The sequence below is a fragment of the Cygnus atratus genome, chromosome 1 (assembly GCF_013377495.2).
Source record: "Cygnus atratus isolate AKBS03 ecotype Queensland, Australia chromosome 1, CAtr_DNAZoo_HiC_assembly, whole genome shotgun sequence".
Taxonomy (NCBI): Eukaryota; Metazoa; Chordata; class Aves; order Anseriformes; family Anatidae; genus Cygnus; species Cygnus atratus.
This window is the reverse complement of record NC_066362.1, coordinates 207,723,778-207,747,634: the sequence shown is the minus strand read 5'-3', so window position 1 is coordinate 207,747,634 and position 23,857 is coordinate 207,723,778. Positions and strand designations below refer to the sequence as shown.

Here is a 23,857-nt window from a genome sequence, read left to right as displayed (position 1 = left end):
AGATAATCTCTGCTTTGGAAACATCAAGTCCCTGTGCCCGTTGCACCCCGTTTCCAGTCTGTGAGACCCCAGCAGGAACTGCCAGGAGGAAAATGTGGTTGTGGATCTCCTGGCTGCTGCTAAACCACAGCCCTGGGTAGGGAAAAATCCCCGTTGGAGTTTCCGCCTCTTGCCTCTGGGACCTTGCTGAGGGGGCCATGGGCACCCAGCATAGCCAGGGAGGGCAGCTGGTGCAGCATTTTGGGCAAGCAGCAGGAGAAGGGCCGGGCTCAGACATCCAGGGCTCTGAAATCATCTGAAACACAGGTTTTTTGGGGTCTGAGATAACTTGTCTGGTGTAAAGCTCCGCCACCCGTGCAGTGCCTGATGCAGCAATTCAATCTCAAGGTGCACACAAGTGACTTCTATGAGGACTGTAATGTGAACATGAAAAAGTGCGTGCAGGATTAAGGCGTGCAATCCATTGAGAGCAGAAGCTCGTGGTGTTTTATGGCATTTAATCCTGAAAACGTCATCTCTGGAGACCATGGGTTATCAAGCAAAGCAGTACGACACCTTCGAAATTAATAGCCCAGGCCCAGCATCTCTCAGCAGCCTTGCTTTGCCTTCTTCATCCCATCTGAAGCTCCAAGAAGCCGAAAGCTGCATCAGGGCTGCCAAACCAGGGCTCCCCTGGACCAACGGCATCTCCGAGCCTCGAAGGATTTGCCATCATGTCTCTGCACCAGGGCAAGCTCCTTCCCCAGCCCGGGGCGATGGCCGAGGTGCTGCAGAGGGAGCAAACCCCGCAGTCACAACAAGGAGAGGGGATCCCCAATGCTCCCTCGCAGCCGTCCCCGTCCCACAACCCAAAACATGCAAAGCCACCGGGACAAATCCCCTTTTTCTCTTGGTATATTGAACTGGGGCTGCCTGTGCATTAATTCCTCAGTTCCTTATCTGAAAATGCAGATTAGTGCAAAAAACAGTGCAGAAAAGTAAATAGCACGGGGTTATACAAACTCCCGATCGCAAACCCCAGGACAGCACCACAGCTTCAAAGGCAGAAACTGGAATAAGAAAATGGATGTAACAAAAAAGCCTGCTAAGGATGGGACCCTTGAGAAAAGGGAAAAAAAAAAAAAAAAAAAAAAAAAAAAAAAAGCAAACCCAGCTTGTGCCGGGACCATGCACAGAGTTTGCAAAGCCCTGCATCAGCAAACCACATCGGCGGCGCTTTAATCGCTCGGATTGCAGCTTACGGGACAAAAGAAAAATAAAATCCTACCAAAAGAGACGATTGCAAAAGTTTGAGTTAAAATGTGCTCTGGCTTTTGACATGGAGCCCAAGCCCCACCTCCGCACACCCATCCCCACCTCCGGGCTGGGAAGTAAAAGCACCGAATGGCCAGGGCAGCTGCCGCCAGAGGAAAACTTTTGCTCCCAGCCCAGAAGGACGGGGACAGGGACGGGGACGGGGCAAATCCTACAACTGTGAGTACGGCAGCAGTGGCCGGGCTCTCGCGTCTGCCCCGTGCTTCGCAGGTCGGTGGCGGCGAAGTTCCTCATGCTGCTTTCTTCACTGCCTTCTTTTGCACGGCTCCTTGAACCTGCTTGGTTCCTGGGCTGGATTTCTCTAGTGGCATAGAAAAAAAAAAAGCTAAAGGGAGGAAAAGAAAAAAAAAAAAAGAGAGAGAGAGAAAAAAGGGGGGAAAAAAAGGAGTGATTGCAAATGTTTTGCACTGCCAGTTCTGCAAGGGCTTTCTGCACGTTTTTGTTGCTCCCTCTCTGCTCCCGCTTACTTAAACCCCTTTTTCCAGTGAAGCAGCTCCACTTATTGCTCACTTTGCAGTTTCCTTATCCCTAAGGCTTCCACTTACTTCTCACTTTCCAGCAAGTTTCCCTGTCCCCAAGGCTGCCAGGGCTCCTTTCTCTTGCAGCTTTGCTCCGCTGTTTATGGGAACACCTCTTCTCACCCCCTATCCTGGCTGGCTTTGGGGAGCTCTGCCAGGTAGCCCCGGATCCCTGAGAGCTGGTGACAGCGGCGGTGGAACCTGGGGACCTTGCCCAGCCTGGAGTTTCTTGGGCTGGGCATTGCTTGGGAGAGGAGCCGCTCTGCACCAATTCAAGGAGGATGGATCACTGTCCTGCTTGCAGAAAGCTGATGGGACCTCCAGAGGGAAGGGGTGGCAGGCAGCGGGGAAGGTGCAGGGCAGGGTGGAAGCGTTGGTGCAGCTCTGCAGGGCTGGGTGAAGATGCAGTGCCTGCAGACGGGGCACTGGCTGCATCCCTGCTGCTCGTGATGGGCGTTTGTGGCTCGTGAGAGGCGCCTGGGGGAAGCCCTGTGGGCACTGGGTGACACGGGTCCCGGCCAGATCCTTGCTGAACTGCTCTGGGGTAAAACACGTTTCTGGGGTGAAACATGCTTCTTTGTGAGCTTGCAAACGGGGGAGGTGGTTTGTGCGGTCCCTTAAATCCCCAGAGCATCCTGGTTTCCAGCTCTAGCGCCAGCCCGTCCTCCCTGGAGACCCAAAACACCGGGAGAAGGCGCGGTGCTTCGTGCAGCCCTGCTATTTGTGCCTGTGTTTGCTCCTTCTGCCAGCTTTCAGCTGGAATTTTCCCCGTGGGCACAGGGACAATGGGGATGGCTGTGCTGGCTAGAGGGGGAATGTCAACCCCCTGGGGACGAGTCTCCCCAGACCTGCCCCTTTCCAGGAGCAGATTCTTTCAGCCCTCATCTCTGTCCAGCCATGGAAGCTGTAAAACCTGTTACCCCTCCCGTGCTGAGCTGGTTTCTTTTTTGCTCAAGAGGCATGTGATACACCTCGAGGATGAACCCTGGAATCCTTCTGGTGCTTTTGGGGAAGTGCTGCTGTCCAAAGGGCATATGGCTCCTCTCGTCACACCTGGTGTGTCCGAGGCAGCTCTCACAGCGAGCATCGCTTTGCAGCAGCACCGCGGGCTTCCTCCAGCAAGCAAATCACATATAAAACCCTGCTTCTCCCCATCTTCTTCATGGTGGAGAAGCTGGAGCAGAACCTGGAGCTAGGAAACGGGTGGGATTTCCGTACCGTGATATTTTCAGGTCCTGCTGCTTCGTATCCAACCCGGGCAGGCTCCAAACCATGCGCTGCTGCTCTTAGTGCTCCAGGTCCACGGTGAGAAGCAAAATGCCAGTCAAGGACGTTGGAGTAAATTAAAGGACAAGGGCAAATAGGACAGAGAGATGCTCAGGGCTGGTTGTGAGCAGCTGGGCAGCACCAAGGCTACCCAGCAATACAAAGAGGCCAGGGCTGAGCTGCTTCAGGAGCTTATCAGAATCCACGTCTATATTTCATCCCCTCCGCCGTGTGTGATAACCTCCTGGAGCATCCATCGCCCCGTGGTCGCTGGTACAGCTCCAGCGGGTGATGGAGCATCCTTTATCTGAGCTCCCATCAGGATATGATTTCTCACCACTGGTGCAAGCCATATCGATCTGCTCTCAAGGGCTTTTTATCAGCTGCCTGCAGAAATTTCATGACCATGTGTTGTGTTTTTTTTTTTTTTTTTTTCACTCTCTGCCCTGCACTGATCTATGGCGTCCTGTGCTCAGATGGAAGACGTCAGAAAGGTGAAAAGCAGGAGAAGAAACATCTTCCCTTGCTGTGCCCATGTGTCGGGCCCACTTGTGGCATCCTTCTGCTCTGCAATTCCCTGAAACACAGCCATGCTGAAAGGCCGTGCAGCCTTGTTTGCAGAGGCCCCCCCCCAAACCGTGCTGTGCTTTGGACAGTTTGCTCCAAAAGCTGGTGAAGGGCTGTAAGGGAAACCGCTGGCACTAAGCTGGTTGTGAGAGCCCTCCTGAATCCCATCCTCCTGGCTCTATTGGGTGTGATTTAGTTGTTTCACAACGTGCTCTAATTTCTCTTCAGTTTCCCATTTTCTCCTATTCTTCCATTTTTCTCGCTTTTGGTTCCCTGGCTCTGAAACACCTCGTCCTGGCTCCCCTTAGCACTCCCAACCCAGCCGTGTTGGGATGCGGGGTGTGCTGCCTCTTCTGTGACATCCAGGGATCTCTGGGATCCTGCTTGGGCCAAAACAGGAGCCCAAATTCCCCTCTGCAGCTCCTGGCTCCTGGTTCGGTCCTGGTGCCTCCCTGGTGCTGGTCCATCCGCTCTTGCTGCAGTTTGGCAGCACGTCCTGGTTTCATTCTGAACCTGCTGCATGTGCCACATCCTGAGCCACCCACGGATCAAATACTTGGTGTCTTGAGCCTTTACCTCACTAAACATGGACTTGAGGAGTGGCTGGAGAGCCTCATGACTCACCTTGGGACCTGTCATTAACCTCCAGGCTTTGGAAAATGCTAATTTTGAAAATGAAATCATAGAATCACAGAATGTTAAGCAGCACCGGTCCCAATACCGACCCCTGAGGAACACCGCTCGTTGCTGATCTCCACCTGGACATTGAGCTGCTGACCACAACTCTTCGAGAGCAACCATCCAGCCACCGGAGACATGGTGTTACAATGCTGCAGAGCAGCATGCAATGCAGGGAATTTCTGGCTTGAATCGTGATTCAAACACTGCAGTCCTACCTGTGATGGTGCTTGGCTCCTGACCAGCCACGAATGACCCATGGAGGAGATGAATTTGAGCTGAAAACCTGTGCCCTGGAGGCAGCCAAGCTGAGACGTGGCCTCACGCTGCTGCCAAGGCTGCTCTGGTGTGAGGAGCCCTCTCGGACCCTTTGGGCATGTCCAGGCACTCAACCCCAGGCTGAGCTTTTTTTCTCTTGGGCAATGCTCCCAGCACTTACGGAATCATGGAATCAGGTTCGGAAAGACCTTCAAGGTCACCAAGCCCAACCACCAACCTGACCTACTGAGTCGCATCACCAAACCGTGTCCCTCAGTGCCACGTCCTCGTGTCTCTGAAATGCCCCCAGGGATGGGGACTCCACCACCTCCCTGGCCCAGTGCTCCACCACCCTCTCCATGAAGAAATTCTCCCGAATGCTCGGTCCAAACCTTGCCTGGCACCACCTGGGACCAGAGGAGCTCTGCTTCCTGAGTTTTCCCAAAATATTATTTGTTTTTTCCCCCCTTCCCTGGCTGGTTCTAGCACTCAGTTGCTGCACCGGGCTGGGGCTGCCCTCTCCACCAGCCCTGCCTTGCTCCAACCCTTGCTCCTCGTCCCATCATTGCCCCATGATATCGCCCACAGTGTTTCCTCTTGGGTATTTATAAGCAGCTCCTCTCAGCCTGTCTTTTGCTGGCTGACATTTCTCACTTCTCCTAAGCTCTACTCTCACTTCCCTGTTCTTGTTGTAGCAGCATTTCCCTGCTGATGAATCCCTCTGGCATGTGGGTGGCTGGTGCCATTCCCCCGAAGCCCCTCTTACTGCAATCTCCCCAGAAGCTGGGTTTGCTTTGGTGGCTAATCCATGAAGAATGGGACCAGCTGGAAGGAGAAAGGAGCTTCTCTTGAACGGGCTAAGTCAGGGGGTAGGAAGCAAGTGAGCTGGTGCGTAGGTGCTCCTCGTGCAGCTCAGCATTGGGCTTCAAATCCACAACCAGTGATGGACAATTTGGGGTCACTTTTAGGAGTTATAGATAATACACAGCAGACAATATCTGGGTTGCTCGTGGAAGACTGCTCCAGGGAACCCTTGCTCATGCTCATGCATATATGAGGTGTGAGGTTTTGCAGCATCTCCAGCTTTTTCTTCTGCAATAGCTTCCCCTTTGAAAAGCCGAGTTTTCTCATCGGAACGTGTCTGCATCTGGTAGATCCAGAGCCCCTCTGGATGCTGGCTTTTTCTCGCTTTCACGCATTTCCTCCAGATGCTCCTTGCAAATAGAAATAAATACTCAGCTCTTTAGAAGTAAATACTCAGCAAAACTCCAGCCTTTTTCTCGGTCTTTCCTTCTGCCCAAGCCTCAGTGAAGCACAGGGGAAATAACAATCAGAAATATATAAATGGTTTAAAAAACCCAAATTAGGAAAACTCTGGCTTAGGATCACCTTCCTCCAGCCTGCTGTTGGCAGGTGTTTCTCTGCAGACTCAGGCACTGTGTTTGCAGAAGGAAAGGCAGCTCCCTGGTGGGAAAGGCTTTTCACACCTCACTCCTTGTCTTTCCTCCTACGCTTGGGTCTCCAGCTGCTCGGAGGAGGGTGTGTTTCCTTGCTAAGCACACAGGAGGCAGTGTTAAAATAGAAAATCCCCAGCCAGGACACAAGACATCACCGTGCTGTGGTACACACCACATCTGTTTGTCTCCCTGTAAGGGATTGCAAAGCATCTTTGCTGTCTGGCACGATCCAGATGAGAGGATCGATTATTCAACATGCTGCCTAAAACCTTCCAGGGAACAAGTTAAACATGCAAAGCCTTGTGTGGTGGTTGCCTTGAGTGTCCTTGAGCTGATCTGCACTCACCCCAGTAAAACTGCCAGTACAAACAAATGCAGAGTTCACATGGCTGGCGGTTGCAAGAAGCAAGGGCAGGAGCTGCGGCGAGGCTCAACGAGGCTTTGGTTTTTGCACGGAGCAGGAGAGCTTGGGAAGCAGCAGGAGCGTGGTGGCAGCAGGGGGCTGCAGGGTCCTGACCCAGATGCTCCAGAGCCCTTGAAAATGAAACCCTGCGAGGGGTGGCTCTGATTGCACATGGCCTCGTCGCTGATGTAATTTGCTGAGATTGGAGATCTCAGCTGCAAGGTCTCCCCTCTCCTGCTGCAGCCTCTGCATTCCCTTCCCTTTGCTCTGCGGTGCCTTCCCCTCTCGCAGGTGATGATTCCACCTCAGTCCATGCAATGGAAACTCTCTCGGTCCTGAGGTTGTGACGGTGGTGCTCACAACCACAAAAGTCTCATGGGGACAGTCCCTGCACTGCACAGGGGTGACGGGATGCCTCTGGCAAGCTGTGGGAATATCTGCATGCTCTCTGAGAAGCAGCCACCCATAACAGACAGACCCCCCCTCAACAGCTTTTGGGGTGGCATGGAGGGTGCCACATTGCAGTGAGGACTTTTCTCCCTGGAGGTGGGGTGAGCACTCCCGTCTCCGTTTCGGTACCACCAGGCGAGCTCCAAGCCCTTCCCCACGCCTTGCAGTGCTGGGGCAGGTGAGGAGCCTCCAAAAAGGCTCCAGCATCCCCTTGTCACGAACCTGGGGACCTGGGCGTCACCCTGTGCACGTCAGAGGGGGATGGGGCTGGGTCCTGGAACCCGCCTGGTCCCTCAGCACCCCTGGTCATGTCTCAGCTTTCAGCACAGATTTTCTGTTTGTTCTTCTAAATTCTGTACTTCTTAGTAACACGTTTCCTTTTATCTTTGATTCTTGGGTGCTCTCTGCCATGTGTCATCCCTGACACATCCCATTACAAGAATCACTGGGCTGGGCTGATCTCATTTTCACTTTCTTTTAGCTCCGTGGTGCAAGATGGATGCAGCTTTGGGGCGCAGCCACACATCCGTTTCCTCCCTCGGTCTTGTTCCAAGGAGGGGATGATGTGTACACAATGCCTTTTCCTTATGCTGTGTTATAAAACATCTTCCCACCCACATTTTCTGAACCAGCTTCCCATCTAACATAGGCACACTCACAAGCACACTGACACTGTTCCTGTTTTACCACTGCTGAGTGAAAATTGTCTAGAAATTCAGCAGAAAGAAGACAAATAACGGGATATTTGCTGGCATTTGGTCTCCCCGCTGGGCTTTAATTTGCTGTGTTACATTCGCCGTTATTTACTGAAGCTCTGCCGAGCCCAGTGCATGCTGTCCCTCGTTCAGCTAACAAGAGCTGTGCCGCTATGAATAAAGGCATTAGGACAAGGTTATGTCCCCAGGAGCAGGACGTGACTGGGGTGTCACTGACCTTGTCCCCTGCTGTCACAGCCAGGATCATTGTGCAATTCCTAGAGAAATCAGTCATGTTTGGGAGGTTTGGGGGTACTTCTCCTGCCCTGGTCTCAAAAAAAGGTTGGTTTGGGGGTAGAGGGAACATCTTAAGCTGTGCTGCAGAGGTCTATGAGATAATCTAAGGAAGCTCGGTACAGATGGGGCTTACTCCCCAGACCACAGCCCCCTGCATCACAGTGCTTGAGGTTGGAGGCACCTCTGGCTCCTTCTGGTCCAATGCCCTGCTCGAGGAGGGACACCCAGAGCCACGTTGGCTTTTGAAGATCTCCAAGGGGGAGACCCCAGCACGTCTCTGGGCAGGCTCCACAACCACTCGGCAGGTCTCTGGGGCTGGTGATGAGGTGTTGGGCAAGCAAGGCTGTAATTAATGGCAATCTCGTGGGTTCTGAGGACAAACCCTTCATTCAAAGCTGGAAGAGTATCAGCTGATGGATCTGCCCATCAGACCTGCTCACACTTGCACCTCGCTGGGCTCCTGAACCCTGCTGCTGAGCATGGAAAGTCCCTGCATGCCTTATGGAAGGAGCAAAATGCTTGCAAGTCCACTTGCAAGCGTATGAGGAAGCAATTTTCTGCTTCATCAAGGCACAGCGTTGGTTTGAAGGTCTTCGTGTGAGGGCCAGCAACATCGCCTGTGGTGATAGGTCCTGCCGCCTCTGCTGTCACCCTGGGTCCTTGCAGTGGTTTAATCTCCGTGGAAAATGAGTTTCACACTCCTGTGATTTGGGGGAGAAAAGGGAAAATGTGCCACTGAGAGCTCCAACAGAGAAGCCTTTGGTACAATAAATATCTCACTGGGCTGAGATAGCAGCTCTACAGTGTGCTGGGGGTGCAAACGTGTGCAGGGGCTGTGCATGGGAGCAGCTGCAGGCACAGCTCCTTCAGACAGCCTCCAGACAGCATCCCCTGCCCGCAAACAGCATTACGTGACACTCATTAAGCTCACCATATAAACATAGCTTGTTGTGCAAACACAGCCCGATTGCTCCAGGATAACTAATTGAGATAGGTGGGATGGCTGTGTTTGTAAACGGTTCTGGTGTTCTGCATGCACAGCATCTGCCAGAGCCTCCTCCAGCAGACCCGGGGCTGTTTCTTTCATTGCAATGCTGCGGACATGGCACGGGTGCTTGCAAGAAGGCCTTGCAAAATGCTTTTCTGGGAAGGCTCTTACTCACCCCCCGCAGCTGCGAGAGGCACCGGAGCCGTCCCTGCTCCCACCACCATGAAAACCAAGCACAGTGGCTGCAGGCAGGCTGGGGGCCCAAAGCACCGTATAGAGGGAGGTGGTATCTGTTCCCTGGCTTGTTCTTGGGGAAACTGAGGCTTACAGATTGGAGCAGCTTGCTGGGAGCTGGTCCCGGTCCTGTGCCATGGCTGCTCTGGGAGAGCCTTTGAGTCAGCCCCTGCAAAATCACGGGGTGGCACTCTGGGATTTGCTGTTTCTCACCATTTCCCATCATGTTACCCATGCATGCTCCTGTGCAGAAGCCCGTGGTTACATGAGTAGGGCTACCTGGAGCAGGGCAGCAATAACAATTCCTGGCTGTGCATCCTCTTCCTGGCCCCTGGAGGGTGCTCGGGCTGGCTGCAGACCGGATCCAAGCGAGTCCCCACCACCCAAACCCTGCTAGGTTTTGCCCTTTTCTGCTTTCCCCTCTCCTCACTCTGATGTGGGTTTGTCTTCCGGTGTTTGCTGTCCCTTCCCTGCTCCCTTCCCTGCCACCCCCACCTGCAGGATCGTAGCACGCTGCTATCAGCAGTTTGGGTTTTTCAGTTGTCTTATCTGCCTTCATCTTTGGACTGGTTGTTGCCCTTTGTAGATAAAAGTGTTTTTCTGTTTCATTTTATTCTTAAAGAGTCGTTATTGGTAAACAGTTTCTAAATGCAATAGCTTTTTCTCATTTTGAACTGCTGGAAAATTTTGCAGCATTTCAGGCCTCCTTCCCCTTGGGGGTCTCAGTGGCTCACCGTGTTTAATAGGCATCACACACTGCAAGGGAATAGGGAAATGCAAGTAGGACACCTTGCTGAAGGTGAGATGAAGGTGCGTATGGTGGGATAGAGTCAGACTTGGCTGTGCATCTGCCAAAATACTTCTACAGACCACAGGATCCCCTCTTTGCAGGTAGATCTGAGTGTATCTTTGGTGATGTGGACTTGCAAAGACATTGAGGTAGCCAGGGAAAGAAGGGCATTAAGCCTATGGTGGTTAACAGCTCCATGACCGTGCCCACTGCCGGAAATCTGGGCTCATCTTTGCCACCCTGGCACCCTGTTTAATCCTGCTGTGTCGCCCTTGATCTTTCGGGAGGTTCCAGCAGCAAACTCAGAGGCTGTAAATAATTCATCACGGTGCTGCTCCGTGAGACAGGCAATATTGGACGCCAAGGTCCGGAGACAGGCGGGTGCTTTTGCTCCTGCACTGCTTAACTCTCCAGGGGTTCGGGGGAGCTTTTCACGGATGCTTTAATTTATGATCAGATTTACTTTATTGATCCCATCCTGTATTTCACTGTAGCAATATCTTGTCTCTTGAGATGGGGCTGAGGGCAGAGATTGCTTTTTGCAGAGGATGCCAAGGAGCTTGTAAGTCAGTGGCATGCAGGTCCCGCTCTTGAATTTACCTCTCCTGTGCAGTGCATTTGAGGGCTGTATAAGCATACAATTAAGACAGCTTCTTCTTGCTCAAATTTACATCGACCAGTACATTTGTTAATTTGTTTGAGGTTATGATACCTGCTCCTTTGCTTCTCATGTCAGGGAAAATAGAATTATACAAAAATAATAATGTAAAGCCTTTCACCCCGTTTGCTGCAGAGCTTGCAGATGCCACTCTCACTGAGATGGAAACTTCTATTAGGTTGTACTGAACAACAAGCCCAAGCCTAATGGGTTTAACATGTCTGCAAACAATGCAGCTTCCTGAGCAGGAAGTCTGGGTACTAAAAACCCCACAAAGACATCGGCCTGCAGCACATCACTCACTCCAATGAGTGGGGAGGGTGGTGCTGGGTGTAGGAACTGGTCCGAAGGGAGGGAGGTCAGTGGCGTAGGGAGTGGGCGATGGATTCCCATGGATTTGTGTTGCTTTGTGCAGTTAGATTTAGGTGGTTGTGTAACCAGAAAGCGAGTGTGGGAAGGATGCTTCCAGGTGTGATGCAAAAACACTGGGTGAAAATGAGAGGGAGGAGAGGAGAGGTTTAATCCAACTGAGCCACCATATGGAGGGATGGCCTGCCTGTGCCTCCTGCCTCTAAGCCCATAGGGGGGCCCCCAAACCCACCCTTTTTAGGCAGAAAAATGACTGTCTGTAGCTTGCTGTTGGGAAGGCAGTTCTGCAAAGCAGCGACTCCAAAGCTGCCTGGGCTCTCGCACACCCCTCGGTGCACCTCACCTGGTGCAGGCAGCTGGAGATGAAACCAGTTTGAGGCCAGGAGGACACCTGGCAGCATATCAGTGCTGTGCTGCAACCGGTGAGCCTGGTCTTGCCTTGCTGCGATAGTCGTGTCCAGGCAGGTCCCTCATGCTTGGCCAAGCTCTGCTCCGGCACCATTCAGGAGCTGAGACAAGTTTCACCCATGTTCTTCCTCTCCTTCCCATCTCTTCAGTGATGTGGGTGGTTTTTTTTTTTTTTTTGCTTTACAGCACTGATCTTCAAATACAGTGTCACTGTGTAATGCATATTGCAAACACATCTAGAAAGCTGACGGGATCAAGAGCAGTATGGAATGAGGAGGAGATGCAATGGAGTTTCTGCAACTGCACTACCATGGGAAGAAGCATAAGGCTGGGGGGATTTACATGAGCACGGTGGGACCAGATCGTGCCCCAGGCACTGTATGAAGGCCCTAGGACACTCCTTGTGGCTGGTGTTCACGGTGGGATTGGTGCTCCAGGGGAGGTCTGGAGATTCAGTTACTAATTGGGATCGTTGATCAGAGTGTGTGGTGATGCCAGAAGAAAAGCGAGGATGTCCTGCCGAGTTCAAAGATATGAGGGGGGCAATCAGAGCAAGCAGAGCCCCATTGCTTGGCACAGTAAAATTTTCCCTCCTCCTCTGGAGGAGCCTCCTCCTCCTCCCCAGGCCGAGCAGCCCCAGCTCTCGCAGCCTCTCCTCACGGCAGAGGTGCTCCAGGCCCTCCCGCACCTCGGGGCCCTGCACTGGGCTCTCGCCACCAGCTCCAGGCCTCTCTAGCCCCGGGAGCACCCCAGGGGCGGCCTCCCCAGCGCGGAGCAGAGGGGCAGGATCCCCTCCCTGCCCCTGTGGGCGCTGCTTTGCCCCGTCCAACCCAGGCCCCCCGCAGCCCTCTGTGCCTGAGGGCCCCCAGCTCGGTGCCCACCAGGCCCCCAGGGCCTTTCCTGCCCGGCTGCTGCCCCGATGGGTGCCCCCAGCACCGCTTGGGATGGGGATGGGCCTCCCCAGGCTCCTGCAGTCCCTTCCCCAGCCCAGCCACATCCCTCAGGAGGCCAGCACATCAATAGGCTGTTTCAACTGCTCCCCAAAGCTCCGTGTCACTTGTAAACATGCTGAGGACTTGCTCTGCCCCTTCACCCAGGTCACTGATAATGATGTTAATCAGTACTGGCCTAGATAATGGTTAAACAGCACTGACCCCAGTTGTCCTCTGGTACCACTGGGATTCAGGGATACCAGGATCCTGGCCCAGCTCTCGTTACTCAAGCTGTTTGTGCTTTGTTGCTTTGAAGTGAAACAATTGATAATTCTGAACCTCCAGTGTGCCCTTGGGATTCGCGTGCTTGTGTTTTGCATGCTGCTTTGCTGCTTTGCAGAAGTGAAGCGCTAAAAGAAATGAAAAACAGGAATAATTAATAACTGCTTCCGATGACCATGTGCCTGTTCTGTGGGTGTTTGCAAAGCACGACAGGATTTTGCTGTGCTGAGCAAGGCGAATTCAGACACTTAGCATTGTGCCGCATGATTTATTTTGGCAGGCCGATAAAGCAGACCTGACAGAATGACGAGTACCGCTACAAAGAGCAGCTACCCGGATCGGTCCAGGAAAACACTCTGCAGGAACCCATTTCTCAGTATCAAGGTAAATACCTCCTGATTTCAGTAATCCTCTTTGTGTTGCTGGCTGGGAGAAGAGGAGGTTAGGTTCCTGCAGAAGGCATTGAGAGGATTTCCGCTTATCAAACGTCTGTGAAAAGCACTGGGGGGTGCTCCCTGTGGTGGACGTGCTGTTGGAGGAGCAGCCCCCTCTGCCCTAAAGCTCGTGGTGGGACGGCAGCGCTGCGATGCACGTTTAGCTTTGAGGTCTTGAAGTGTTTTTGTCCCAGCAGTGGAACTCCCCCTGCACACTGCAGGCCTTCAGGAGAAACAACTCCCACAGCTACGAGCCTCAGTCTTCATGGAAATAACTTTTTTGTGATATCCATGCTGAATGCATACACGCAACAGGGGGCAGCAGAGGTGGAGAGGGAGAATCGGTGCTTGCTCTTGAGGCTCAGCACACAGCAGCCTGCAGAGCTTGGGCTCCCATTAGCTCCCATTGAGGCATCTGCAGAAGGGTGAGTAATGGCTTCTAGCTGGCTTAAGCCGTGCTGTTGTCTGTTTATTCCTAAGGAAGGAAGAGATGGTTCCTCCACACCTTCACCAAGAGCAATGCTGGGGCCCAGCACAGGCAGCCAGCTGTGTGGCATTTCCTAAACCCTTTGGAGAAGCTCCAAACTTTAGGTGTCTGGTAGCAAGGTGTCCTCTGCCCTGGAGCACCCAAAGTGCCGAGCCACAGGGAAGCCTGGTGGAAGGTGCCTTCCTCTTCCCTTCTCGAAGCTGGTACGAGGTGTGAGGTTGGAGAAGCTGAAATCTTCTGGCAACGGGGCCTGTCCTAGGCTTGCCTCTTGCCTCCTTCCCATGGCTGTGTCAGCACTGTGGGAGCTACTCGGTTCCTATTTGTGAAGTTGCTTGCAGTAGTTTGCACAAGGAGGAGCTGTGATCCATGGCTCATGGAGGTGGTGGGGAATCCTCTGCTTTGTGTAGAGCTAATGGCATGTTTAAAAAATCCCATGTGACGCTGATGGTGTTATCGTACCACTAGTGCAACTGGTGGTCTGCTACAAGGTACTGTCAGAGAAGATCCTGTTGGAGAAGACAGTGCAAAGACACTCAAAAGAGAAAAAGGCATAAACGTTTAGAGAAGACAAGCATCTGCAGAGTGGAAGCAATAACCATCACAGACCACTGTGATGCAGGAAAAAGTGAGTGCTCACCTTGCACCAGTTCATATCTCTATCTCCTTTTCTGCAAAAAGGACATGTTGGAAGTTTTGTGCTCTTTCCTCACATGTCAAAAGAGGCAGACAACTAAAACCAAGGTAGCTTTTTGCCCAGCTGGATGGCAATTTCTGTGTTCAGAGGAGTGTATCATTGGGCTTGTGAAGATCAACTTTCAAGACGCTCTTGTTTAAACAAATGGAGATGACAGGTACAGAGACTTTTGCTAGGGGAACAGATGGCTACAAAATGGGTGCTTGAGACACAGAGGCCTGGGGGAGCTGAAGTTGGTGCAGCATGGCAGCAGATGGAAATCTGTCTGCTGGAGGAATAAATTGAGAACAAGCTGTTACTGTGTGGCCACAGGTTTGGGGATTTTCTTTGTACACATGCAGTATGTATACATATCATTTAACATGAGCTTTTCTTAGCAAGTCATTGCAAGCATGTGTGGGAATCAGTGGTATCATTGACTTAGGAGAGTCAGTAGTGACTTGGTCAGGTGGGATACCAAATTTGCACTGTTTTCTTATTTAATTTTAATGAAAATAAGAGCCAGCTTTGCTTCTTCGAAGTCTTCTGGAAACGAAATGTTGTGCTGGACTCAGTGCCTCCTACAGGTCCTCATGCTGAGGACCTCTTTGCAGAACCATGGTCTGCACCCTGGTGAGATGCCAGGTGTAACTCTCTCTGGACTCAGCACCTGCTTCACGCTCCTCTGGCTGAATAATTGCGCCTTACTTATAGCGATAGTGTTATTGCCAAATTAAGGCTACACACAGTGTAGCTAGAAGTCAATTACCATTAAAGTCTCATCAGGCTGTAGAGCAAAAGGCAGCAGCCAGTGTTAAAGGCTTAAGATCTCTCTGTCATTTTTGTGGGGAAGATTTGTTTAGTTTTGTGGGTTTCTTTTTTATTTTATTTTATTTTTTTAATAAATGTAGGTGAATTTAACCCCCCTCCTCCCTTGTGGCAGAGGCAAAATGAGCTCAGAGTCCCCGAGGTAGTGGGTTACCAGAAATGCATGGGCTGGAGGCACGGAAGAGGGGAGCGCTGCTTGCTTGGTGCCACACAGTCCTGAGGTTTCTCCCCCATCCTCTTTTGACTCCCTGCAGTTTTATTTCTTGTATGCCAGCAAGAACATCTTTAAAAATAAAATCCCATTGATTTTTTCCCTGCGAAGATATTTTAAAGTGGTTTGAAATGGCAAAGATTAAAGGCACTGAGGTGCAACGTCAGCACGGGTCTATGAGCAGTGTCCACATCTATTTTGCTGAGTGAGACATCTGTGAAGGCAGACGGATGGGAGGCTTTTGGCAGGGATCAGTGCAAGTTAAACCTGGGCTGCTCTCAAACTGGCAATGTTTGCTAAAATATTCCTGGGGGGTGCCTGGAGCCCACCCAGAGAAGGGCAGAAGGTGAGAGATTTTGGTGGAAATGGGTGGAGACTACTGCTCCTCATGGGCACCGTTCAGCTGGTTTTCTGCTTGGAAAGCACAGCAGGGAAACCCTGACGGACCCCTCAGGTATGAGCAGCACCTCAGAAGGCTGCAGGGACAAACACAGCCGCAATCACTGGACCAACCTCGACAAAACCACAGCCAGGCACTTCCCTGGCTGCAGCCCATGGCCAAGGGGAGCAAAGCCTCTTCCACTTTTATGCTCTGCACTGAACTGCTGAAGGACTTCTTCTAACCCGTCTGGCAGAGCTGACCTGACCACGCATGTCAACAAGTACACAATTGTACTTAGCACAGGATGTTTTCCTCAGATCTCTCTCTGTTTTTTTTTTTTTTTTTTTTTTTTTTTTTGTGTGTGTGTGTGTGTTGGTTTTTTTTGGCTTTCAAGAAGTTAGGTCACCCTGTCCGGTTTCTAAATGAATAGATGACTTCCTTAGAACAGATAACTTCAAGACCAGGGTTTGAATGGTTCTTGCAGAAACACAAAACAATTGCACAATGTGGTTTATGCATTTGAAGTGGCTGAGGAATGCCTTTTCTATATGTATATAGATACTGGGGCATGAAAACTAATTGCCGTGTGTCAAAATGCAACTGAGAGGCATTAACTCAAACTGTCCTCCTGGGGAATGCACTCTGGGCTGATGAGCTATGAGCCTTTAAAGCTATCTGACACTAATTCCTGCAGTCCATCAGAACAGATAACGTCAGGTCTGCTGCTGCTTCCATCGAAGTCCAACATCTTGCCTTGGCTCCGAGCAGCATTTTGCACCTAATGCCAAATGCTCGAGTCTGGGAAGAGCCACTCAGCTGAAAAGCTGCTTCCCTGCAGGGCAGCACAAAACGTAGAGAAGCACACTGGGATCCTCTGAAAGGCTTCTTGGAAAGGCTACTGGGACATTTGAAAGGCTACTCGGACAACTGAAAGGCTACTTGGACATTTGGAGGCTGGGGCTGCTGATGCGGTCCCTGCTCAATGGTTTCACCCTGCCCAGGAGGTGCACGTGTCCGCAGGCATTGTGCCCGTGGTGGTGCCGACGAAACCCCAGGGAAGGTGAGCAGCCCCTCAGGGACGACACGGTACCACAGCCACGTGTTTTCCCCCCACCACACCTTGCTCGTGGCCATCCTGCACCATGAGGATGTGCCCAGGGACCTTCACGTCCCAGGGGTCGCCTCCGGGCTCATTTGCGGACACAGCTGCCGATCCAACACACCTCCTCGGGGGACAGCGTGCACGTGCCCACCTCCTGCAGCTATCGAGAACCTTCCTGAGGACACTCTCCCTCGGTAGGAGCCACACCATCCCAGCTACCAGCCCACCAGCTGGCTCCTTGCCCACCTGGCAATGACCTGCCATGCACCAGTCCTCAGGGAGTGCCTGCCCTTCAGTCGTGCAGCTGACCCTGGCTTCAGCCCTTGGTGTCTTCTGCTCTGTGCCTTAGTTTAAAAGCAAACCAGAGCTGTTCCTGCCCCGTGTTACAAGTCGTTCTGTGCAGTAGTGGAGCCTTACACCCAGTTACATGCCACTGGTTGTGATTAAACTGGAATGAGCTGATTCCTCCCAGACCCATTTCCTCCCCTCTGCAAGCGCAGCCCTGTGCATGGGATTTTATCACGTGCTAAGGCACAAAAACTATGCTTAAAATACCAGCAAAAGGCTCCCAAAGAAATGGAAGCGGCATGACAGGGACTTCCCTGTGACATCTGGGGAAGACCCTGTGTGTGGCTCTCAGAGACTTTACGTGGAGGATTTGCTGTCAAACGGTGTGATCAACACTAAAAACACAATAGAAGCCTTCTAAGAAGATTTTTGCAGACCATTGAAAGGGAAGATGCTGGTGCTCGATCCCCAGTTCTACAATTTACACAAGCATTCATTTGGATTCTCTAAATTGTTTTCATGCAGCCAGTTTAGGGGAGAGGTTGGATGGGAGCGGGGCTTGGCCCTTAATGGAAGAGTTGCCAAACAGCTGGCTTTGGGGTTGCTTCTGGGAGTGTAAATCTCTGGGGCTGCCCCTGCCTTTCTGTGGCTCTGTCCTGCTGACATGGTGCCTGCAGCTCAATTTCTGATGGTCTGCAGCTCCCCGACACTGCTGTGGCTGGGGCAGACGCTCAGTGCAGGAGGAGCTGTGGTTAGGGCCACTTCTGAGGATGGCTTTAAGCAGCAGGAGTGTCATCTCAGCTGAATTTCGTATAAATTGAAATAGCGGGGCTTCCTGAGCTCCTGAAATAATAAATCTAGAGAAATCAAAGTCCTGCTGCCCATCTGACCCATGTCAGATTATCCCACCAGTTCCCCATGGAGGGACCCAAGCCTCAAAGAAGTCCTTGAGAAAAGTAACTAGATGGCACAGAAGGATGGTGCGGAGAAAAGCTGAGAAAGCTGTAGGGTGTTATCAGGGTCCTCACTTGTCCAACCCTGATGGGCTTTTGCACCAAAAACCATGAGAGATCCCAGAGGAGGGGCTGCACAGCCCACCGGCATCACCACAGCTGCAAGGGAGCAAACTGGGAATCAGACACTGGCAATTACCAGCTCTGTTTATCATTCACTAAAATTTTCCCCAGCCTGAAAGTGCCCCACGGTCAGGGTGGGTGCCCACAAAGACTCCCTGAGGAGCAAGAAGGAGACTTGGCTTTGCAGAGCTTTATTTGCACGACCTCCCACTTTGCTACCAAAGAAAAGTAAATCCCCATGGTGGAGAAACGGGAAGCACAGAAATTCTTGCTGATTATGCAAAAAGCCAAGTTTTTCTGGAGCTTTTTTTCTTTTCTTTTTTCTTTTTTTTCCCAGAACAATTTGACTTAAAATTGCTGCAAAAGTTGGAGAAATTGCAGGCCACGGTCCTCACATTCCTGCTTGATTTTTCCTTTTCAACCATTTCCGCCTTGATTTTGACTTTCTGAATGTTTTGGGCAGCATCTAGAGCAGTTACAATCGGGTTTCCAGGTTTGTGTAAACCTCTTTACTTCAGCACACAGGAACAGCGCGGAAATGTTAGACGTGAGCACCTCTCATGTCTTTGTTAGCAATCATGTTAAAATAGGCAGGCGTTTAAGAAAAGAGGTTGAAATGTTTAATTAAAGACCAAAGGAGCCCTTCTGCTATCGATTCCTCCATCTCAGGAAGCTCTGCCGGGCAGCCTGCAGGGATTTCCTTCCCTTGGCTTCATCCTGCTGGCTCATGCTGGGGGGGGGTCATCTTCATAGCTCTTCTATGGCTCCTGCTCCCTCCGAGGGGCCTGGGGCTTGCTTTGGCCCCTCCAGCAGCTCCCACTGGGTCCCTTAAGCTGCTGCAATCCCCTCAGGATGTTCATACCCTTGCACGGAGCCAGGACCTGCAGTACTGCATTTCTCTTGCAGAAAACGTAAGGAGAAGCCTAGAAAAATGCTCTGTGGATTGCAGGGAGGGAGCTCTGTGCATTCCAAATCTGGCTCTTTGTCCCCCTCGGAGCATGTCCCCAAGCCTGAGCAGACCACGGGGACACACGTAGGTTTGGTCTGTGGGCTGCAGAAAGAGCAGGATCCTTCTTCCAGCTCTGAGTTTTGGTCTGGATGAGCGGAGCTGCAAGCAGCAGCAAAACACTGCTGTTTAAATGATGCTTTCAAGTGCCACAAGCCCACAAGCTACCTGAAAGCTGGTGTTTTCCCATTCTAAAGGCTGCCTTCATTCTCAGATGCTACCACGAAAATATGTTTCTCTCTGTCAGTAAGAAGTCCCAATATCTCCAAATATGAACCTTGATTATGTTGCAACTACTGTTTATGATGATTTGCACACTCCAGGACCAAAAGGCAGATAGAAATGCAAACACCACGCTGGTGTCGAACTCCAGGAGCTCTGAAAATCCCTGGCCAGGGGCACAGCCTGGTATGCTGCCCCTGCTCCTCAGGTTAGCTCCTGCAAGAGGATGTTTTGCATCCTGAGACCCCGGGCAGTATCAGGGCACCTCCTTGGCACATGTCCTCTGGATTGCTTGCCCCAGGGCCAGCTGCTGCTTTCCAAAAATGGGAAGCTGAGGGTTGGGGACCATTCCCAGCAAGAGTTTTGGACGAAACCACCTTTTCTGTAGGCTTAGGTTGTTTGGGAGGATGGATGCAGGTTATTCTGCTTGCAATGATGTTGGCAGCAGAGAATGGCCCCCAGCCTGTTTTGTTTGCAAGTACAGACTTTGCCTTTGGGATGGAACCAAACCCAAGCCTGCAGCCGTGAGCTGGATTGGAGGAGACACAAGGGCTGGGCGTCACACCCCTCATTCCAGCCTGTGTTAGGCTGGTAATGAGTTCAGGAATCACAGCCTGTGTTCTGAGAGGTGTGAAGGGATGGGCTAGGGCAAGATGTTTGTTTTCTGGGAGCTGGTAAACAGAAAAAGGTTAATTTAATGCCGTTGTCTTCCTTCTTAAGAGCACTGCTGTCTGCAGCTTCTTGCTGCTTCTGCTGGGAGTATGAAGACTCAGGTTCTGCTGGCCGGGGAGGATTTAGTTGCAAGGAGGCTTTGTCTGCAGGGTTTTCCCTGCTGAGATCTCCTGTGACAGGAGAAATGCATGTCAGCGTGCCTGTGCAGATGGCCCCTGGAAACTGGAGCTGCTGCAGGCATTGATGCTCTGGCCCTGGAGCACAGCTGAGCTGATGCTCTGCAGCTGGTAGTGCTCGGGGAGATCTGTCCCTTACAAGGGTCACGCTGCAGTCCCTCCTTCCAGGCGTGAAGAGCATCTTTCCAGACCATACAATTTAGAGAGCCAGATGTCTTCATCAGATACAGAAATGTAAACAAGTGGCTATTGCTGCAGGACGCAACGCAACGCTGTGCATGCAGCTGAGTAGTAGGGACATGTGTCCCTCCAGCAGATCTGATGTCCACGAGCCCATTCCTTCTCCTTCTGGGAGATCACCAGCTGTGCTGTGATCTGGTGGCTAACAGCAAATGGCCCCAGGGCCAGAAGCACTGGGGTCCGTGCCCAGTGCTGTCACCAAACCACTGCGAGTCCTGTGCAGGCCTCTTTTTTTTTTTTTTTTTTTTTTTTTTCCCTCTTTTCTGTGCTTTACTCTGCCCATCTTCAGATAGGGAATAATAAAATACCAGGTTCCCAGCCACTTTGCCCTCCTGGATTGAAGATGTGGGGCAGTGCTGGGGGCCTGCTGAGCAGGGAGCTGATGTCAGCAGTGCTGTGAAGATCCTGGATTCGGACACCCGCTGGGCTGTGAGCTGGAAACAAAGAATTTGGCCTCGACATTCTCAGCTGAGCTCATGAATGCAGAAAACAGTGCCTGGACATAGCCAGCAATTTGTAGGAGTTTTAGTGAAGCTGTCTCTGGAAAGGTTTTCCTTTGGCTGGGTGACATCTTCCGAGCCCCAGCACGGTGCGCCCCTTGGTGAGTCTGGAAGGGGAAGGTCGTGGTTTGCACCCTGCTTGCAGGATGATAACACATCGCTGAAGGTGGTGGTACCCATACCCTGCTGCTCTGGTTCCCAGGGAGCCAACAGGGCCGGACCATCCTCCTTTTCCCTTTTTGCACTGCAGATGTTCCCTTGGTTCACAGAGCAGTCCAAATTGGCAGAGGCCTCGCTTCAGCCCTGGATCGGATCGAGACACAGCAGAAGCCCAGGCCAGGCTGAGCAGCTTGTCTGGTGAAACTCCTGCCTGGTGGGAGCTGGCTGCACAGCCAGCAGAGCCAGAGCAATGCACAACAACTGGGAAAACGTTTGCCAAAAGCAGTACCCTGTGGCATTGCAGAGTGTCCAAGGCCAGGGCAGCAGGTCTGTAAGGATCAGGGACACTCAGGCTGTCCTGCAGGGGGATGAGCGATCCGTCTCCTTAGGGCATTGCGACAGTTTGGGTTGGTTAGCTTATTTTAACTCTTTTGGAGGATAGGGAAGGATGCCTGTGGTGAGCCATGTGGCAGCGGGGAAGGAGAATGCTTGTCATCTCCCTTCCCTTGCTCAGAACTTTGCAGAGATGTGGATGAAGGGCAAGGGGTCTCCATACCTCCTGGGCCAGCTCATTCAGTGCTTGAGAAATGCTTCTGCGCGAGGAGCAGGATGATGGATGCTGCCCTCAGGCTGTGTGGCTCGAGCCACACGTTAACTTAAGCATGCAAAAATATGCCCCTAACAATGGAGGAGATGAGGTCAGTTTTTTTTTTTCTTTTTTTTTTTTTCTGGGAGCTGACAGTCTTTGATAAGTTTTCCTTCTGGAAGTGAAGAACTCTCACATTTTCCAGTACAAGATAACATCTTTGCTTCCAGATCTTTGCAAGAGCTAAAGTAAAAAAAAAAAAAAAAAAAGAAAAAAAGAAAAAAAAGGAAACAGAAATCTGAATTTTCCTCCCTGACCTTCTCCTGACTTTCTCTAGAGATGCTGTTTGTTGCTGTGTTTGGAAGGGCTTGTTCCTGTCCCAGCAGATCTGCCAGTACAGGGCGGCTGCCGATGTTGGGCTGGATGAGAGCGGGGAGGTTGTGCAACCTTCCACTGCTGCTGCTGGATCTCAGATCAAGGCCAACGCAAACTAGCAGCAGCCTAAGTGAAATGATTTGTTTATCCAAAGCCTTTTTCTGCTGAAGAAATTACACTCTCCTTACAAGCACTAACCCTGTTGTCACTTTTGGCAGAAGGCTACTTAATGATGTGACCTAATTTCAGATGACCACCACTGGCAGGAGCGCGGCTAGTATTTAAAAAGTTTGTATTCCATAACCATGCTTTTGTGTAAGGGATCATAGAATCACAGAATCATTAGGGTTGGAAAAGCCCTCCCAGACCATCTGGTCCAACTACCCCCCTACCACCACTGTCACCCACCAAACCATGTCCCCAAGCACCACGTCCAGCCTTGCCTTGAACACCCCCAGGGACGGGGACCCCACCACCTCCCTGGGCAACCCGTCCCAACGCCTGACCGCTCTTGCTGAGAAGAAATGTCTCCTCATTTCCAGCCTGACCCTCCCCTGGCACAACTTGAGGCCGTTCCCTCTGGTCCTATCAGTGGTTACCTGTGAGCAGAGGCCGACCCCCAGCTCCCCACCCCTTCCTTTCAGGCAGTTGCAGAGAGCAATAAGGTCTGCCCTGAGCCTCCTCTTCCCCAGCCCAAACCCCCCCAGGTCCCTCAGCCGCTCCTCACAGGACTTGTGTCCCAGGCCCTTCCCCAGCTTCGGGGCCCTTCTCTGGACACGCTCCAGGGCCTCGATGTCCTTCTGGTAGTGAGGGGCCCAAAGCTGAACCCAGCACTCGAGGTGCGGCCTCACCAGAGCAGAGCCCAGGGGGACGAGCACCTCCCTGCTCCTGCTGGCTGCACTACTCCTGACACAGGCCAGGATGCTGTTGGCCTTCTTGAATGGAAACGTATTTGTGACGGTGTTGCAGCTTGCAGTAATCGTGCTGGGTGCTTTCTTTTTGTCTTGGCAGTTCTTTGTTTTCTGCCATGGGCTCCTGCAGCTCTCCCAGCTCCTGGTCTCCGGCTACCTGAAGAGCTCCATCTCCACCATCGAGAGACGATACGGCCTCTCCAGCCAGACATCAGGGCTGCTCGCTTCCTTCAACGAGGTGAAAACCAGCTTGCTTCCCCTGTCCACCCAGCAGACGCTCTCCCTGCCCTCCTGTCATTCCCTCGCCCAGCATTTCTGAGGTCTGTGTCCCTCAAACCAGAAATGTTCTGAGCATTTCTGGCTTGTGTCCCGCTGCAGGTTGGGAACACGCTGCTGATCGTCTTCATCAGTTACTTCGGGAGCCGAGTGCACAGGCCTCGCTTCATCGGCTGCGGCGCCATCCTGGTCTCCTTGGCCGGGTTCCTCATGTCGCTCCCTCACTTCATCACAGGGCCCTACGAGTACGACCAGTCCGTTGCCAGTAGGTACTCTAGGAACTTATTTTATGCCTTTTGGGACAGATAATGGAAATGATCTTCTCTTGAGGTGTCAGGAGCTGCCAGCTGCAGGTTTAATGTCAACAAGTTTTAATTTTCCAAGAATTAAACAGGCCTCTGGTTCCCCTTGTCTTTTGCACCTTCATGCTACAGGCAAGCTCCGGGTAGCAGGACGGTTTTCCCAAGACTTCAGGGCTTTCATCTCGCACGAGCTGTGCCAAGCTGACCTCACTCATGTCAGCTTCTTCCTTATTTTCATTTCCATGACCTCAGTAAGGTGTGGTGAACGTTACCACCCGAAGCCTTTTACAGGAAGGAATCAGAAGAGGTGTGCAAGGAGCCCAACTTGACCCAGCAGGGCAGTGGAGGGGTGAAGGGCCACTGTCTTCAGCAGGGAGCAGCAATCCC

At 52.0% G+C, this 23,857-nt stretch overlaps 1 protein-coding gene across 2 annotated transcripts in view; it reads left to right on the top strand.

Moving 5' to 3' along the window:
* Positions 1-1,372: 1,372 nt before the first annotated feature.
* SLCO2B1 (solute carrier organic anion transporter family member 2B1) overlaps positions 1,373-23,857 on the top strand; it is a 53,017-nt gene continuing 30,532 nt past the window's right edge. Inside the window, exons 1-4 of one of the 2 annotated variants that reach the window (XM_035571342.2) lie at positions 1,373-1,473; positions 12,845-12,948; positions 22,993-23,130; positions 23,271-23,433. In XM_035571342.2, the coding sequence (XP_035427235.1) occupies positions 12,868-12,948; positions 22,993-23,130; positions 23,271-23,433 (382 nt within the window). In that variant the 5' untranslated portion in view covers positions 1,373-1,473; positions 12,845-12,867. Of the gene's footprint in view, positions 1,525-12,844; positions 12,949-22,992; positions 23,131-23,270; positions 23,434-23,857 lie in introns of both variants that reach the window. The other variant, XM_050714913.1, reaches the window with a different exon arrangement.